At 42.6% G+C, this 19,814-nt stretch overlaps 1 protein-coding gene across 3 annotated transcripts in view; it reads right to left on the reverse strand.

The window, feature by feature from the left end:
- Nucleotides 1-3,749: 3,749 nt before the first annotated feature.
- SLC9A9 (solute carrier family 9 member A9) overlaps nucleotides 3,750-19,814 on the reverse strand; it is a 325,761-nt gene continuing 309,696 nt past the window's right edge. The window contains exons 15-17 of one of the 3 annotated variants that reach the window (XR_012646757.1): nucleotides 6,490-6,613; nucleotides 4,609-4,737; nucleotides 4,083-4,121 (exon numbers count right to left, since the gene is read on the reverse strand). Coding sequence is in view for 2 of the 3 variants with exons in the window: in XM_075003792.1 (XP_074859893.1) it covers nucleotides 3,900-4,121; nucleotides 4,609-4,714 (328 nt within the window). In the remaining variant the exon portion in view is untranslated. Of the gene's footprint in view, nucleotides 4,122-4,608; nucleotides 4,738-6,045; nucleotides 6,614-19,814 lie in introns of those variants that run through there. The other 2 variants (XM_075003792.1, XM_075003793.1) reach the window with 2 other exon arrangements.

Consider the following 19,814-nt stretch of genomic DNA (forward strand, 5'->3'; position numbering starts at 1 on the left):
AATCATATATTCAATCAAGCACCACATCAAATTAAGTAGTTTAAATGCTCAGAGTATGAATTGAATTATAACAGAGAGGCCTCTCTCACAGCACTGTTTGAATTTTCATGTAGAATAATTAGATGCTGGTTCCCAGGATCCCTTACAGCTGAATGCAGTACCTATCACTGTATCCCACTAGTATTCCACCAGTTCAACCATACTTTAAAATGAGGAAATGAGGAGCATTTAACAATGCAGTGAACCGTTAACAGGTTAGGGACACTTTTACTGCTCCTACAGATCTTTTTGATAGCTCAATTCAGGTAAAAGAATCTAAATAGGTGCTCTGAGTCAGTCCCAGTGGATAGCGGTCCACTCCACAAAACACTAATGTTTCCTTGTTGATAATCTCAGCATGAAGAGCAAGGACTGAATAGCCAAAAAGACTGAACTACTCTTCACCCTAAAAAGAGGTTATCCTTACAAAGTAAGTCTCAAGGGATATTGGCATGCTGGCATGGAAGATCTTTCCTTATGTTCCCAGTCTATGCTTAAGCAGAGGACATTAGCCTAGGGCTCTTAATTTATCCTATGTAATGACACGTGAAACCAGCCACAATGAATCAAACGGGGCAGAATCGCAGAGGATGCTCGAGTGGGGGTAGGGGGTGGGGGGAGAGAACATTTGGTAAAGAGAGTATGCATCACTTCCAGCTCTTGAGAAAAGCAGGAAAAACAGCTTAACACCTGCCTGACACTAGCACAAGGATTTAGTTTTTTTCCACCATAAATCTAATAACGTCCAAGCCTAACTTCTCCAGGGAATACATGGGGACACTTACACGGTACTTGTGAAGGTTGAAGGCAGCTACTGAATTCATGACTGAGTTTCAGGGCCCACTGTCACTTCTCTACTCTCCTGTCTGTCGCTAAATGTTCGGCTCTCCTCTAGTTGCTCCTTTTTCTGTGTGCAGTGAGGTACCTATCAACACCACCCAGTTTGTGTCTCACAGTGTTCAGCTCCATCCTCCTTTGTGCCAGGCAGGGCATACCACCATCCTTCCTCATCTCTTCCTGCAGTCAGGGTGCACTGCTTCCCACCCACTTGCCCTTCAGCTAAACAGGGAGTTGCAAATCTACCACTTTTCCTTGAAACCTAATATAGAATGATCTCCCCACCCCAGGGATGCTCATCCTTTGAAGCCCTTTGATTAGTATTTTAGGGAAAATAAAATGCCAATTCAAGCTTCTGATGTTACAGAAAATCACAAAGGACTCCTGTGTTAAATTTATGCTTAGAGCAGCTGGCCTAGTATTAAATCCAACCAGCAATTAATTAGCTTGGAAAAGAATGACTAAAATGGCATTATATTTAAGTTTGTGTTTCAGTTTCCATCTGTGGTGGAATCAAATCCCATTCAGCTTTATGATAATTCATGGTTTCATTGAGATGACTTGATTTTTCCACCACCCCACTACCACCCATTGCTCAAAAATGTTTGTCTTTGTTAAGAATGACCTTATTCAAACTTTCTGTCATGGTTTAACTTTCATGGTAGGAAGACTTTCAAGCAATGTGATAAACAACTTCTGCTGCATCAGAGCTGAAACTCCTGTGCCGAGAAGATACAGAGCCAGACTTTAAATGTTGGCTACATGTCCCTGTGCCCATGCATTTGCAATACACAATTTATATGCGCAAATGCCTGATATTTGTACATCCTGATCTGCTAGGTGCGTGACTGACCATGTGTGACGACCACATGCTGAATTTATGCAGACACAGCTGGCATTTCCATAGCTAAATCTTTCTGTCATTTGTCTATCTAGATTTTACCATCTTACTCATCCCTTCAATGTCTAAATGCCAAATGTAAATGTGTGCTTTTGCACAACTCACTTGGAAAAAAATCTTACCTTGAAAAGTGAACTCTTGCAGTACTTTTGTACATGTGTATATGTAATACACGAACACACACATGCACACTCGCTCCCCACCAATTTAAAGAAAACCCACAAGAAGCTAAAATCAACATACAAACATAGACTGTTTTTACACATGTGCACAAAAAACAAAACCAATCAACCAACCAACCAAAAAAAAAAAAACCCCAAAAAACTAAAAAAACAGCCCAACCATAAATAGCTCCCATCATGAAAGCTGGGTGTAAAAACTTATTGCCAAGCTTTAGCAACAAATGCATTTTGGGTTATGTGTAAGTGCTGTACACCATAGTGATCATCATCATTCAACTAATAATAAAAGGTTCTCTTGCTGATTTATTTAGCTTTAACAGCTCATCTAGGGATGGCCACCTTTTGTGTTCTGAATTAATCCTCTGCAGGGTGTGACACTTTTTGTTGCTGAAGAATCCATTAAACTGGCTGACTAGACAATGCCAATTGTGTAAATATTAAGTGAGAGTCTACACCCGCTGACAGGCAGGGACAATTGCCTTGGGGCCCAGTGTTTCTACGGGGGGCCTGTAACTCCAGGCACCTTTGAAATGCCATGGCATTGCTGCTCAGTTGCTCTGCATGGGTCTGGGGAGGGCAGTGCCACAGTCTGCGCATCTCTAAGGAGTGACTGTGAAAGGACATGCCCCTTCTGCCCTTGGCTCTACACCTTCCGAAGGCATGGAGCTGGGCTCCGTTCTACCTTGCCCTGGGGGGCTGTAGTGACTGGCAGCTCCACTGTATAGCTGTGTCTACACGTGCACGCTACTTTGAAGTAGTGGCACTAACTTCGAAATAGCGCCCGTCGCGGCTACACGCGTCGGGCGCTATTTCGAAGTTAACTTCGATGTTAGGCGGCGAGACGTCGAAGTCGCTAACCTCATGAGGGGATCGGAATAGCGCCCTACTTCGACGTTCAACATCGAAGTAGGGACCGTGTAGACGATCCGCATCCCGCAACGTCGAAATTGCCGGGTCCTCCATGGCGGCCATCAGCTGGGGGGTTGAGAGATGCTCTCTCTCCAGCCCCTGCGGGGCTCTATGGTCACCATGGGCAGCAGCCCTTAGCCCAGGGCTTCTGGCTGCTGCTGCGGCAGCTGGGGATCCATGCTGCAGGCACAGGGTCTGCAACCAGTTGTCGGCTCTGTGTATCTTGTGTTGTTTAGTGCAACTGTGTCTGGGAGGGGCCCTTTAAGGGAGCGGCTTGCTGTTGAGTCTGCTCTGTGACCCTGTCTGCAGCTGTGCCTGGCACCCTTATTTCGATGTGTGCTACTTTGGCGTGTAGATGTACCCTCGCAGCGCCTATTTCGATGTGGTGCCGCGCAACGTTGAAGTTGAACATCGACGTTGCCAGCCCTGGAGGACGTGTAGACGTTATTCATCGAAATAGCCTATTTCGATGTTGCTACATCGAAATAAGCTATTTCGATGTTGGCTTCACGTGTAGACGTAGCCTATGAGTCTCAAAGCTTTGTAAAGAGAAAGTAGCTGCCCAAAATTTGCATGTACCCAAAATAGATTTCCACTTGTCCCATGGGTTATATGTTGCCCCAGAAGTAACTTTTTACAAAGTTCCAATACCACCTGAGCATATCATGCGAATCAAAACACACCACCTGAATTAAGTAACAAAGAGAAAAACATTCAAAACTTGTGCATGTATGTGCGCCAGGACAATCGACACTACGAATGCATCTGTAATATGTCTGTAGCAGACAGTGCACTCAATTTCATTAATAAAATTGCCACTGTCAAAAAATTAAATTTGGTTGTATAACATATATGGAAAATGATGATAAACTATCATTTCTTTCAGCGCCAGGAGGTACATTTGACAAGGGTTTGATTCTCTTCAATTTATGCTTTTAATGCATTTTGTAGTTTCTTACCAACACTGCCTAGTACATTTGGCTTGTGCTCCTTCATGTTCCATGCATTTCTTGTGATTACATTTACACTGCTCATGCCAATGAATTCAACTGGGCTTGTGTCGGTGTGTGTTCAAGATGGAGTTCACATCCTCCTAGTCCCAGGTCTCCTTCGTGAATATTTTCCTTGAGAGGAGTCTGGGGTGAGTTTATCCTGGCTTGTGTTGGGACTGGAACAGGATTGGTGGGTTCGTAATTTACAGTCAGTTCATCATTATTGACGATACAGTCCATGTCATCATCCTTCAGCTGCTCCTGCATTTTAAAAAGAAAAGGGGACCCTAATCAGTAACAACTTCCCAGAAATAAGCCCGATGGGATTCCATTGTCATATTTTCAGTGTCGATGGTCAACATCAACTGTGAATTGTAGTGACCTGACTTTGATTTATAGTGACCTCATTTTGAACATTTTTCAGTGTGAAACAAGTGGCTGCTTACTGCATCCTGCTTCTATATACCATTGGAAACCAGGTCCCTGCCTCCCCCCATGCAAACAAATCACAGCACTAATAAGAAGTGGCCATTGTTCCAAATGTGACTGTACTTTCTCTCCCCTACCCATCACTGTATGACAGAAAAAGTCATAGTTTCTAGCCCTGTTAGAGGCTTGATACAAAGCCCGTTGAAATCAGCATAAATTAACTAGAGTAGGCTTTAGGTGAGGTTCTGAGTTATAATTTCAAAGTTGAATGCACTCTCTCTCTCTCGCTCACTCTGACTCTTTCTCTCTCTTTACTTACTCCATATGCTCTAGGACTTGTTAGCAGTCTGGCAATGGGATTACACCATTCAGGTAATGTTGTCGTAAGCGGCGGACCAGCGTGGGTTAAAATGGGTTTCAGATATCTGTGATGCCTGTCAAGGAATATCTTCCATAACATGTATATTGATGTTAACAAATTTTTCTATCACAGCAGATAATTTTATAGCAAAGCAGAAGATAATCATACAAGTATTGGGAAATTTAGGAGATTGCATGTGTTTGGCTGCCCATCAGTCCATTCATTCAGCCATCATCCACTTTACATTCATGGTTACAGAGACATTTGATGCTCAGAGCCTGTCAAAAATGACACCATACCATCTTAGCTGGATACACCATGGGATATGGGAGGCAGGAGGACTGGGACACAAGCACCGTGTCTACACGTGCACGCTACTTCGAAGTAGCGGCACTAACTTCGAAATAGCGCCCGTCACGGCTACACGCGTCGGGCGCTATTTCGAAGTTAACTTCGACGTTAGGCGGAGAGACGTCGAAGTCACTATCCTCATCAGGAGATGGGGATAGCGCCCTACTTCGACGTTCAACGTCAAAGTAGGGACCGTGTAGTCATTGCGCGTCCCACAACTTCGAAATAGCGGGGTCCGCCATGGCGGCCATCAGCTGAGGGGTTGAGAGACGCTCTCTCTCCAGCCCCTGCGGGGCTCTATGGTCACCGTGGGCAGCAGCCCTTAGCCCAGGGCTTCTGGCTGCTGCTGCCGCAGCTGGGGATCCATGATGCAGGCACAGGGTCTGCAACCAGTTGTCGGCTCTGTGTATCTTGTGTTGTTTAGTGCAACTGTGTCTGGGAGGGGCCCTTTAAGGGAGCGGCTTGCTGTTGAGTCCGCCCTGTGACCCTGTCTGCAGCTGTGCCTGGCACCCTTATTTCGATGTGTGCTACTTTGGCGTGTAGACATTCCCTCGCAGCGCCTATTTTGATGTGGTGCTGCGCAACGTCGAAGTTGAACATCGACGTTGCCAGCCCTGGAGGACGTGTAGACGTTACTCATCAAAGTAGTCTATAGTCGATGTCACTACATCGAAATAAGCTATTTCGATGTAGGCTTCACGTGTAGACGTAGCCAAGGAAACATACAGGAGCTTCATGTTTAGTGTTTTCAGCTAATATCTGTGAGGTGAAAATGTTTCCTATGCAAAAAAATACGCAAAACAATTTAAGATTCATCTGGATGAGCCACTTTGCATAAAAGATCCAGGGACAGGAAGTTTTCTGCTTTATTGAATTCGCACACCCAGCTTTTTATAAAATCAATGTTTTTCTTGAAACATGGAGATATGTATGCATCTTCTTCTCTCAAATGAAACATGGAAACACATCCACATCTCAGAGCTGGAAGGGACTTGGAAAGATGATTGAGTCCAGTCCCCTGCACTCACAACAGGAACGATCACTCCTAACAGATTTTTTTTTTGATAAATCTAACCTGCCCCAGAACCTTGAAAGGCACCCTTGAGGGCTGAACTCACAACTGGAGGTTTACAAAGCCAATACTCTAAACCACTGAGCTATACCTCCCTCCCTTCACCATCCAACTGTATTTAATTAAATATTAAGCTCCTTTATAGTTAGGGAGTAAGCATAATTTGTTTTCTGTAATGCTTTATTTTCATTATTCAACACATTCATTTTACAGTTCATACATCAATGCTCCTTTATATGAAATTATGTAAATAATATTTTAACAAGTGTTTTCTATTGTGTTGCTCCTGTCTTTCCTATCTCTTCATCCAAAAGTGCTTTACTGAGATAAAAGAAAAACCGACTCATCTTTAGCAATTATATTGTCCTCAGATCTGCCACTAAAGATTTTCCCAAGAGCACCTCAGGTTGACTCACCTCCTCTGCTACTTTTGCTCACGGTGTAACTTTCAGTTTCATGGGAAGCCAGTTGTAGGCTATTTTCTTGGCTAAGGAAAATTTCCCTGTCTGGATTGCTGGCTATTTTCTTTTGTTAAAGCTTCTGTGAAAGGATGGGAAAGGAAAATAAAAGTAGCAGATGTAAAACTAATGACCATGCACTCTGTAGATGTATCACGAAAGTACTAAACAAACCAGTAATAAACAGTTTTTTAGGGGAACTCTTTCAGTACCTCAACTTCATTATGTATTTGTTTAATGCTTATAGGGTGTTCCACATTATACAACACACAAAGCATAGGCAGTCTATACCCTGAAGACTTTACAGACTAAATAAAGCAGAGTTATACAGACATATATTATTTGATTTTTAAGCTAGAATGAACCACTGGGCTATCTCATCTGATCTCCTGCACATCACAGACCATAGTTGCAGGCCAGTTATCCGTGTTCTGAGCCTTCTAATTTGTTCGAGTAAAGCATATCTGCCATAAAGACACCTACTCTTAATTTGACTTTATCAAGAAATGGAGAAACAAGACTGTAAGTTCAAAGGAGGGAGTGCCCAGGATTTTTTGAGCAAACAATAGTTCTTCTTGGTGATATCATGAATCACAATCTTTATTAGAGATTGTCTGGGCTTCCTGGAGTTGGAACAGTTTGTGTTTATGGAGCAGCATGAAAAATGCATGGGGCCATTTGTGAAGTTGGCATCACTCGGAGAGAGAGGTTAGACTGATATACCAAAAGAAAGTTGGATATGGAGGCTAGGAAGGAATTTGTGTAGGGCCTTAAATGAAAAGAAAAAAAGTTTAACTCAGATCATCAAAAGGAAGCAGCAGTCCAGTCTATTATACTCAGTTTTTTTCAGTTTAGCTCTTATTGAAGTAAATGGACAAAGCCCCACTGATGTCGGTGGTAACTGGTGACATTACTCTTGTGAAAGTAAGGTAGGCTAAAAGGTCTTTGGGAGTTACACATATCTTGTGCTAATAGTATTCTTATTTTCTTATATTGTGATATGCTTGGAGGTCTGAGTCAAAGATTAGGCCATCATCATGCTTAAATGCTGCATACAAAGGGTGAAAAGTCCCTACATAAGAGAATTTACAGTATGAATATGACAGCATTAATGGAATTTACACAGAATATCAGCATATCAAAAGATACTCCTATGAAGACATACTCACACAATAAAACAAGATATAATACAATATGCATCCAAGCAGTTTCTTAAGTAGTCAGTACATTTTAGAAATTATCATTACTTATAAATTTATGAACAGCCACCAAAACCAGGTCTTTTAACTTGCTGCAGATGAGGTGATCCTTGAATACTGGGTAACATACTGAATTAGTGTGAAAAGCTAATGAAGGGTCAAACACAAAAGACAGAGGAACTTTGATTATGAAAAGCTTGTTTGGACTACTTTGATCTAAAACTCAGTATGAAAATTTCATGTAAACAATTTTTCTAGTGATTTTTCTAAAATTCCTGATTTCAGTTTCAACAGAGATGAGCGAATTTGATTTAAACAAACCAACCAAACACTGTAGCAGCCATTTTTTGAAACTTTTCTTGATTTTGCAAAACTCAAGCACCCAAGCAATCCCAACGAGGATAATCTTGGCAAACAGTCAGTGGGCACTGTGTGGGTCTCAGCACTTAGGAAAAGCAAACTGGTGCCTAGATATAAAGTTGAAGAAACCTAGTTCAAGGTTTCTATATCTGAAAAATATTGGCTTTGATGCATCACAAATAACACTCAGTCATCTCAACAACAGCATAGCCATATGAAGAGCTGGTGATCAGTTAGATAATGTTCTGGGTGAGCCATAATTTGATTCCCTCCAACAGTAAGTAACTGAAGATAAAAATTCATCTATGTTGCCTCCTTGATTTTGATGGCTTTTTGGCTCACTTACTCAGTCCTAAGACTGGACCCAACATATGGGCAATTTAGGTTGCTCTATTTTCCACTGAGCTGCCAAGTCCTTGCATTGATACTTCTAAATATTTGTGGGGTAAATGCTTCATTTTGTGTTATTCTGAGGATGTGGTAGTTCTCCCAGTACACTCCTTTTGTACTTTGTCTAGCATTAATTCTGTATCTTCCATAATTCTACTTTGTACCCTCATGAGAGGTGGCTTAAAGTAGACACAATTCTTCTGTATCCATTAGATACTTGTTCTGTAATAAAATATTAATCTCTCTTCTTCTTAGATAACTAATTATCATTCAGCCTGATAAACAGCTTAACTTGCATTGGACTATTTTCATTTTTTAAATAACCTGTGCAAGAGAGTCCCCTTTTTATTGTTGATACGGTTGGTTTATTTCATTGCAGACATACTCCTATTGTTCAGTACAGCAGGCTGGTGGAATGCTAATCCATGTACGGCTCTGACACTTCAAAGGCCAAACAGACCGGTGGTGGTGGCATTTCAGGAGTGCTTTTTACTAGTTTTTTCCTGTGAAGTCAGAGGGAGATCAAATATTGAGGAGGAAAAAGTTTTTACTCTAGATTAAAGTAGGCTTTTAAAAATGCCACTTTGCTCCATCCCTTCAAAAACCTCTGTCCCCTGAACAGTGTAAACTTCATAGACATCAATGACCAGTCAGGTTGGCTTTCATTTAATGCATGACCGTGTACAAGGTAAGCCAGCAAACTATTGCAACGTCACCAAAGGGTGTCTGCACTAGCCCTAGATGGAATTTAACTGATCAACCAATGTTATATGTTCTACAATACACCATAAACTTCTTGTCTTTGCAACATTAATAATGCCCTTTTAACGTAATTTCCTAGCTTTTCAACCAAGCTGGAACAAAATGCATCATGTGGTATATTGAGAACCCACAGGTTTCCACAGAAGAGTTGGAAGCTTTAGATTCACTGCGAAACCTCTGTCACTAGAGCTAACTGCAAGCACAGTCATCCCTTATGTGGACCAACACTAGCGGGGGATGAGATGCAAAGGGCCTGAAGGTTTCGCAGATATTTGGTGACAGCAGAGAAATGGTGAGAGTCAGGAAACTGGAGTTTCATTCCAGGCTCTAGCAGGGAATGCCTCTAGGGTGCATAGCTTCTTCTGCCTTGTCCCCTTCATCCTGCCCCTGTTACAGACTTGTCTCTTCCATTATACTTGATTTCAATTCCACTCCGTAGCCTATCAGGATACATGACAGGATTTATAGCTTGTAAGCCTATATTCAATCCTATCTATTCCCTTTAACCTTTCCCTGTTTTATTCTATTTTAGCAGTAATGCAAGGGGCCCACAGGAATTACACTCTGTGAGACGTTAGCTTTAGCACTTTATATATATTTAGGTAGGTGTGAGTATATAGAAATTTCCAGAAATATTTATATAAGTGTGAGTATATCTGAATTTCCAGACCTTTCAGCTTCAGCGTGTCCTGCAAAGGACAAAAGGGACCAGTACGCTAATGTAGTATGAAGCATTTATCTTGTGGCATATCTGAGAAAGGGACCAGTGTGTTGATGTAGAATGTAACCTTTATCTTGTGTGGTATCAGAAGGCACCCAAAATATAATGGCTCTGTCAGACTGGTCATCCTATTTATCATAAAGTAGAAGCAAGGGTCACCAAAGGTCATCAGTTGGTACTTCTTGGCATTTTAACCACAGATGTTCATTTTAGAAGTTTGTCCATGAGGCTGTGAAGTGACAGCTCATGCACATTGAAAGGCATGTCTTAGTTTAATACCAATCAGATATGTGTACCCTCAAAATCTTAGAGAACGAAAGGCTGGTTTTCGTTTTAGGAGACTGGGCCAAAGTGATGCAAAGAGGCCTATAACACCCCATGGCCAATAGTGTAGAGACAGATTTTCTAAGGATTTCTACAAATCTTCTAAGGATTTTCTACAGTTTTGTTCCTTCTAGTAGCACTAGTCTTTCTTTAACTCTATAAAGTTTCCTCTGCTATAAGGCACTGTCACGTCACCACCAGTGGAATGAGGCTGGGCCTTCAACTCCTCGGGTCCTCAGTAGAGCTCGTGAGTTTGATGTTATAGGAGGCAGATTTGTAACTGTATACTCAAATTGCATTTATGTAACTAACCAAGGCAATCTAATCTGTATGTGATCATTACCTCAGACCTGGTGGGGACGGACAGCTCAGTGGTTTGAGCATTGGCCAGTTAAAGCCAGGATTGTGAGCTCAATCCTTGAGGAGGCCATTTAGGGATTGGGGCAAATAGATGTCTGGGATGGTGCTTCGTCCTGCCAAGAGGGCAGGGGACTGCATTAGATGACCTCCCAAGGTCCCTTCCAGTTCTAGGAGATGTGTACCTCCATTATACATACATATTCAATTTAATGGAATTCTCTTTCAGACCATTCAAATCCATGTTCAGTCTTTTTTCCAGGAAAAATGCTGTTTTCCATGGCAAAGGCAAGCCATGCTATAAACATACATTGGTTAACAGCATGGCATTTCATAGGCAAGGCATTGCTGCATTATATAATGATATTTATGTCAGAGGCACAAATCCCTGGAAGTGAATGTCATCACTCCCGGGAGCTTAGCTTTGCTCCTATGCAGTGTTGCTAATGTTTCTGGTTTGCGGCTTTTTAGTTGACGACGTCTCTTTTGTTAGTCCTCCTATTTCAAGCAGATTTTGTAAGTTACATTAGGTCACAGGACTGAGGTAAAAAGCTTAGCTTCTCTCCTTTATGGCAATGAGAAATCACAGGTCGTCAACATGCAAAGAAGAAGATATCATTCTTCCACATCCGAAATGTGGTTTCTTTAAGCACAAATTATCTTAGTTCTTTGTTCAATTTTCATGGTGGCAAGGAACGCAATGTTGATATAGGGTAAGTACAGAGGGCTAGAGCAGAAATGGTTCCATTCTGAAAGTGTGCACTTGTGTGTGCATGTGAATATACTTTCTGCTGAGCATATGGCTGAGAGCTGGGGGCCTGGATGAACTGCTGCCAACAGGTGATTGGGACTGGTCTGCGAGAGCCCGGGTATGTCCAACTGAGCTGGAGAGGCAGTAGCCAGCAACCTCTGTGGGCATAAATACCTGCCTGGCAGATGTGTCCCAGAAAAGAAAAGGGAAGTTTTAAACAAGATTTTCCTTCTGGTACTGTAGCAACGAATTGTCTTCTGAGGATGGGGCTCTATCTAGCTGGAGTGGTTGAGAAGGGCAAGGCATAATGGTAGGAAATTTAATCTTTATGGTTGCATGCCTTTCTGTTTTTGGGTGAAGACCGTGAAAACCAAGCAGTGACCAGATGTCCTTGTTTGTGCATGTCAGATCCCATGAAGAAGTAAAGCAGTGATGAAAAGGAATCCATGACTGTGGTACGCACCGCACAAATTACAGTTTCCAGGGCCTCTCTTCTGTTTCTATTTCCTTGAGAGACAGATTCTTATCTTTGACTTTTTTCATCTTAGCAATGGAGATCAGCGTCTGACCCTGAAGACTTGTGTCTAGAGCAGTGGTCACCCACCAATAGATTGGGATTTACTGGTAGATCTTGGAGCCTCTGGCAGGTGATCCTGACCAGGAAGCTATCAAATGCTGCTGCTTCAGCTACCCCTCCTCCCACTGCTGTGCTGCTCCAGCCCTCTGCCTTGGAGCTGCCCCCCAGGAGCCTCCTGCTTGATGTTCAGAGTGGGCAAGGCAGGGGAGGGGAATGCTGATGTCAGGGTGTCTACCTTCCCCGCCCTTGTATGCTATGTACATAGAGAGGGGAGACACAACAGGGCTAGGGATGGAGAGAGCTTTCTGGCAGCAGCTCCTATGTCTGAATGTATTCAGCACACATATAAAGAGGCAATGCAAATCTCTGTCACTCTCACAGACCGTGTATGTCTTTGTCACTCACACAAACACACACTGTCTTTCAAACTCCCTTCCCCTCCTCACACATGCATCAGCACATTGTGGTGTTGTTACTTCTTTCAAAGTGAGTTATTATAGGTTTTAGAGCAGTGTGTGCATTTCATAATTTTTATTTCTGTCATGCTTAAATTTAATTCTTTGAGAAGTGAGTTCTGAAATCTCTAACCTGTAGTGCCTGGAGTAATTATCACACACACACACACAAAATATATTCCCTCTAATTTTTCCATTCACATGCAGAACACTGGCTGGGAGTCTCCTGGAACCGGTCTCAATCTCCTGGAGGCTCCTACAGCCAGACCAGGCGATTGGCTGTTAATAGTCAGGCAGTGCAGGGTGGCTAAAGCAGACTCTCCCATACCCTGGTTCTGCATCACTCCTGAAAATGGAGACAAGTCCCTTCAGTCCCTCAGGAAGGTGGGGCAGACGTTTTCCACATGCTGTCCATTGGGACCCTGAGTCACTGGGAGGTGTGCGGGGGATGCCTCCATCTGAGGGGGCCATTGTGTGGAGCCATTTGCCCCTTCCCATGCAGGAGTTGCTACTGGACCTGCTGGCTGCTTTTGGGAGTTTGCAGGGCCAGGGTGTGCCTGCCTTATCCCCACTGTGCCACATTCGAGGAGCTGCCTGAGTAAGCGATGTCTAGCCAGAGCTCACATTCTGAACCCCGGCCCCAGTCCTGAGTCCCCTCCTGCACCCCAGCCCTCTGTCTTAGCACATCCCTCCTGCACCCTGAACTTCCTGCCCGAGGCTCAGACTGGAAGCCTAAGACCAGAGCCTGCTTCTTCCCCTTATGCCTCAACACCTGCCCCAGCCTGGTGAAAGTGACTGAGGATGGGGAAAGAAGGAGAAGGGGTGGGGTAGGGGACAGGGCAAAGGTATTTGGGTTTGAGCTAGTGAGCTTGTGCTTAAAAAAGGCTGGAGACCAATGGTCTGGAGTTTCTCTGGTAGCTTTTTCTCTTAATCCCCATCCTGACAGGAAATAAGCATTCTCTTTGAAAGAACTCCAGAACTCTGAGCTCTGTCTGCCTTTTCTCTGCGGGGTGCTGCATAGCACAGGTCTCTTGCTATGCTAACGGGAAGAGCAGAGAGAAGTATGCTGTGTGTGGGGCTGCTCAGGTGAGGGTGAGGAGAGTGAAGGGAAGGACTGAAAGCCATGTAGGGTAAAAAACAAAGATTTCTGGTGCAAATGTTACATGTATGGCTTGGGTTAGAGGTGTGGCTGGACAACTGATAGTAAAACCAGAATGCTTTAGCCTGGAAGAAAGAAAATTTAAAGGGGCCCTAATTCTACCAGTGTGCAGGGTTCCAAATTACAAAGGCCACAGTGGGAAGGTATCAGCCTTTCCTTTTACACCAGTGGTGAGCAACCATCAGCTTGTGGGCTGCATGCGGCCCCCTCAGGGTTCCACATGCAACCTAGGCACCCCCTAGAATCATAGAGTGAATCATCAAGTCCAACCCCGGGCTCAAAACAGGACTAATCCCAATTAAATCATCCCTGTTGGGGCTTTGTCAAGCCATGAGTTAAAAATCCCCAGGCATGGAGATTCCACCCGTCTGCCCCCTTCCTCCTCCACACCTCTCACATACTGGGGCCCTGCCCTTACCTACTCTTCCCTCTCCTTTCCAGTGTGTCCAGAGTGCAGTGAATCAGCTGATTTGCAGCACTTACATTCCAGGATGGAGGGAGAAGAGCCAGGGCATGGTGCAAATCAACCAATTTATGGTGCTCTGGAAGTGCTGGAAGGAAAGGGGAAGAGAAGGGATGGAATGTGCTTGGGAAAGTCAGCAAAGCAAATGCTGGGCAGGGACTTAATGGAGAGACACCTCAGTGCTGAATTGCAAAGTGTTTGCACATCCCTTATTCCTAATCTCAGACAGATTGTGGAGGACAGACCCAACCCAAAGTCGCCCGAAGTAGCTCTATTGTAAGGTAAGGATCGATGTTTCTTTTTATTATTTGAAGTTGGTGACAGTTCTAGCAATATTTGAATGGAGAAAACATTGCTACTTGCTTTGAAATAGCCGGCATGACTTACCTTAATGTATTATATCTTATTCTTGGGGCCGCAGGTAGTGACATGAGCAGTTTCAATCTGGTGGCCCACTGAAATGAGGGAGGGCCACTCATCCACCCAATCACTAGCCTTGGTTGCCCCGCACTGTTTTAAACTGTACCTTAACAAAAGAACCTGTCGATAGTACACAATGATAGTAAGGGGCACTCAATTTAAAGCAAATAAAAGGCTGTATGGTACTACACAGCATGTAGTCAGTCTGTGGCATTCACTGCCTTCCTAGATCAGTGGTTCCCAAAATTTTCAGCATCACGCCCCCTTTTTGATTTTTGAGAAACACTCACACCCCCACTTCATCTTTACCATCATCCAACCAGCCTTTTAACAAAAAATTCAATTCATAATTTAAAATTTAAAATAAATACAAAATTTTGGTATAAAATGTATTTAAAATTAAAAATAAGCATAAATATTTTTTCTTGGCCCAAAATTTAATAAAAGTGTACTTTAACATGGGAAATAGCAGAAACAAAATGAATATAATGTGAAGGTTGATTCTGCATTTTCTTCACGAGTTGGGCAATCCTAGGTTTGAAAGATGAAAGTTCACAATGCTAATAGTTTTTGACATCCAGTTGATTCTTTGTTTCATTTTTAATGTGACTAAACTTGAAAAGCTTTACTCACAGAGGTACGTTGATGAAAATGGAAGAATAAAACGTAGTGCTTCTTTTCCAACTTTCAAGTGCACTGGGAAATATTTTATCCAAAATTCCTCCAAGCTTGAGTTTTTGAAATTATTTCTTGCACTTGAATCATATTTTATTTTGAGTGCTTATTCATGCAATGAATTGACTTTTGGCAATAAATCGACATCAATGTTGAATGTATTGCATCCTAATTTATGAACAGGGCTGACAGAAGAATGATCTGGAAAATAGCAGACGACTTCATCAACAAGGCAGTCCAGACGAAACACAATTTTGTTCTTCACATCCTCTTTACAAAGTTCTTGGAAACCTTTATTTGCTGCAGGTGATGAAAATGTTGGAAAAGACGAAAAGTCAAGGTGTCTGAGCTTGTGTTCGATGTTTCCAAAGCTGGCTTTTTTTCTGTAAACACTTTGATGACATCGTGCCGTGCTATCATGTTTGCAGCACTGTTTCCTTGAAGCTTCAAACTGAGGTTGTTCAAAGATTCAAAAATGTCCATGAGGTACACCAGTGAAAGTTGAAACATTTGGTCTGTAAACGCACGATATAACTCTTCATTCTTCTGTTGCTTGAGGAAAATTTCCACTTCCTCGTTCAATTCAAATAATCTCAAAAGCATGTTTCCTTTGGAGAGCCCTCACACCTCTGTGTGAAACAAAAGAGTTTTATGATCCGCTCCCAAATCAGTGTAAAGAGCTGCAAAAAGTCTCGTATTTAAAGCAATATTCTTCACAAACTTGATAACTTTGATGGCCAAATTCAAAGAGTCTCATAGGTCATCTGAAAGGGTTTTAGCAGCAAATGCTTGTCTGCATATGACACAGTGAGTGGTGAAAGAAAAAAAATCCAGACGTAACCACAAATGTCACAAATCCAGCGTGAGAGCCAAGCATCGCTGGAGCAACCTCTGTGCATACACCAACCAATTTTTTCCCGTGCAAGTCTATTTTCTTCAAAAAAGTTGGAAATCATCTTCATAACATCAGAAGATCCTTGCTCTCCTCGGCAGGTGTGTGCTGCCTGAGCAATTGTAGTGGTGCGGACCTGGCTGGAACTCCCACTCCACACCGCCCCCCGCACAGGAAGGCAGAGGCGGATGGAAGTTGCCAGTAAGCAACTAACCCAGCTTTTGAGATAATGTGCTGTTTGGGGAGGGGGAAGCAGTGCACGTGCATCCTGAGACTTTGGCTCTGGCATGCAGCTCTGGGACTTCTTTGCCCCCATGCTGCAGGAACCTGGCACGACCTCCATTTTTGCAGGAGGTAATGTCAACACAGCCTCTTTCTTGGGGTGAGGGGAATTGATGACAGGGTGACTGGGTCACCTCATGCACCCCCCCGGAATTTCTTCACGTCCCCCTCCCCCAGTTTTGGAACCTAAGTACTAGATAATTGAAACATAAACTGTAGCAATTTTTTTTCATAAAGGAAGGACCATCTCATTAACATAGCATCATTTGTAGCTGTGCAAGACTATAGGGGCTGTGTCACCTGAGGCTACTTGCAGAGGTCAAGAAGGGAGCCCTTCTTCCCATGTACAGAATGGTGTCATCCAAAAAGCCATACATTTTTTCCCCTTCTTATATGTCTAAAACATAAGCCTCTGGCTACTGCTGGAGGATACTAGGTGGGTCTACCACAGTACACTAAATTCAGTGCTCCCATAATGTGGTTACTGCTGTGCCTGACTAAAGTGTAAAATGGCTTGGTAATTTTTCATGGATTAGTTATTGAAGATGTCGTAGGTATTAGTCAGGCATCAGTTTCAGAGAGCATAAGCCAATTTCTTCATGCCTGCCTCCTTTGGGGATCACACTTCATTATGTTTCCAATGATGGATTTTGGAAAAAGAGTGCTTATGAAAGACCTTTTTTTTTAATTTGGCATCTTTCTCTTCTGTTTGTTGGTGCAGTACACTGCACACATGTACCAATGCAGACAGTAATAGAGATAGCAGAACAATATCATGTGGCTTGAATGGGCATGAGGATTTTTCACCCTCATTCTTTTATTGTTGATAGAGAGGTCAGCTATCAGGGGTCCAAGCATGAGTGATTCATAATACAAATGCCATAGAAACAGCACATGAACAAGTGTAGTCATTTAATAAATGTGTTATATTTAGGAAATTCATATAATTACTGTATGAATATGGCTTTTATTTATTCTTCTTACTACATGTGCCTGGACCAAACCCAATGCAACTCTGATTTCAAATCCCAGTTTGCAGGTCAAGTCTCCCATGTAGCAAGTCCAATTTGAACATCCTAAAATTTGGGAAGGTTTGGACTGCCACCCATATGTCAAAGTGTCAGGCCTGGGAGGGCTCAGATTTACTGTTTTGATTCCGATTCATCTCTTCATATTTTTCCTCTTGAAACTTCATAATGACTGTATTGAACCACCTATTCTCTTTTGGGTCAAGTGAATTCACCAGTTTTAAATCTGTTTTTGTGTGAGATTTTGCCGCAACACTCCCCAATTATCTGTCTGTTGAACTTTGGGTTAGATTGTGACATTTAGCCACAGCCCTGAATTGTGGATTTGTACTCCTCCAGGGGATAATAAGGAAGGGATTTTGCCTTCTGGAGGCACACTGACTTCCCAAGTTCCTTTGTCTGCAGGGTACGCACGTTTATGATTATGTAACTTCTTTAACTCAGCACACTTAAGCTATGGCTACACAGCAGTCCTATTTTGAACAAAGATATTTCAAAACAGCTATTTTGAAATATTGTATTTTGAAATAACACAACCACACACAAAATGTATTTTGAAATAGTATTTCGGATTCAGAGCACTATTTCAAAATAGTGCCACTGGCACCCATTGTGGCTTATTTCGAAATAGCAGTATTCCATATAGCTGTGTCTACACTGCCCCTCCCTTTCAGAAGGGGTATGTAAATGCAGTGGATTGAGAATGCTAATAAGGTGCTGATATGAATATTCAGCACCTCCTTTGCATAATGGTGGCCACTTGGTGCATTGAAAGTGCTGCTTTCAAAATGCAAAATAGCCATGTAGACAGGGCTCCTTCGAAAGGAAGCCCTGCTTTTGAAAGCACCCTTCTTCCTAATTTCTTCCAGGACTTCCCTAGCCTTGAGCCTCTCACCCCCCAGGTGCCCTTCAGGGAGGATTTGTACAGGGATGCTCAGAGAGCATATCTGGGAAAATCAGAATGCGGTGGCACAGAGGACAGATAACGAGCAACTGAGAACTGAAACTTGGCCTCTCAAGACAATCCCTGCTAGTTTATATGAATCCTAGTGAGTAAACTTCAAGTATCCGGAGAGTTTACTTGGGAGTGAAAACCTGGTAACAAACCAGATTATGTGGATTTGCCTCCTGGAATTGGCTTGGCAATACATACGCTGTGATGCAACCAGCATCTTTCACAGTGAGAACTGGATCATGCACTTGGGAACCTATATAAATTACACCTGTTGGCCAGTGTCTTCACAATGATGTAGTTCCTCACAGATAGCAATGTAAAATATTTCCTGAATACTAGTGAATGTCTGTCTCCACAGGGCTCCAGCCCCCTGCTGGCTCAGGATTTTTAAGATTGGAACCAGCAGTTGACCAAGCTGCAGGTTTTCTGTGCTATGCCATATAGTACTATTGCTAGATCATGAATATGCATTAACACTGCATTAAAACAGTATTCAGAAACACCACAGAAATCTTGCTTGGTATGACTTGTTCTTAAATCAGCTCGCAATGGGTTGTAGTCATTTGGAGGTTTGTTGAATTTTCTTTACCATTGCAATGCAGAGAATATTTGTTTCAACACATTGATATAGACCATACAGAAATAAATGTCCTAGGGCACTAGGCAAATGAAAGTCAAATTATACTAAGCACGGAGAAAGGAATCTGGAAGTAAACATAAAGTCACTGCAATAATACTATGGATGACACAAAGGGGTGGTAAATAATTATGAGGAACAAGAGTGATCTGGATCATGTAGTAACCTGGGACCATTGGAAAAAATATGTTTTAATATAGTTAATGCAGGTTATGCATCTAGGAACGAATAATGCAGACCATCTCTACGCAATAGGGAATTATATCCTGGAAAGCAGTGACTCTGAAAAGGCTGTCAGGGTCATATAGAGGACAAACTCCCAAAGCAATGTGAATGTAGACCTTGACTATAGGTGGGATTAGTGAGCGGAAGTAGCAAGATGATTTTACCTCTGTACACAGCACTAGTGAGCATGATACTACATTGATGCATACAATTCCAGTGTCTGAATTTGAAAAAAAGAATACGAAGAAGTTAGAGGAGGTACAGAACATGGCCACAAAGGGATGGATACAATAGCTTACAGTGAGAGTTAAAGAGATTAATTTGTTTACCTTGTTGAAAAGAAGACTGGGAGATGACTTGATTACACTTACATCAATATCTTCATAGGGAGAAAATACATGGCACTAAAAGGCTCTTCAATTTAGTAAATAAAGGGGTAGTGAGAGCCCATGATTGGAAGCTGAAGCCAGACAAATTCAAATGAAAGATTAACAGTCTTTTAACAGTCAAAGTGATTGACCACTGGGACAACTACCAAAGGTAGTGGTGGATTCTTCAGCTCTTGATGTCTTTAGCTTAAGACTGGATGCCTTTCTCAGCAATATGATTTAGCCAAACACAAGTTACTGAGCTCAACAGATAGGTAATTGG

Source organism: Carettochelys insculpta, chromosome 10 (genome assembly GCF_033958435.1).
Source record: "Carettochelys insculpta isolate YL-2023 chromosome 10, ASM3395843v1, whole genome shotgun sequence".
NCBI classification, from domain to species: Eukaryota; Metazoa; Chordata; order Testudines; family Carettochelyidae; genus Carettochelys; species Carettochelys insculpta.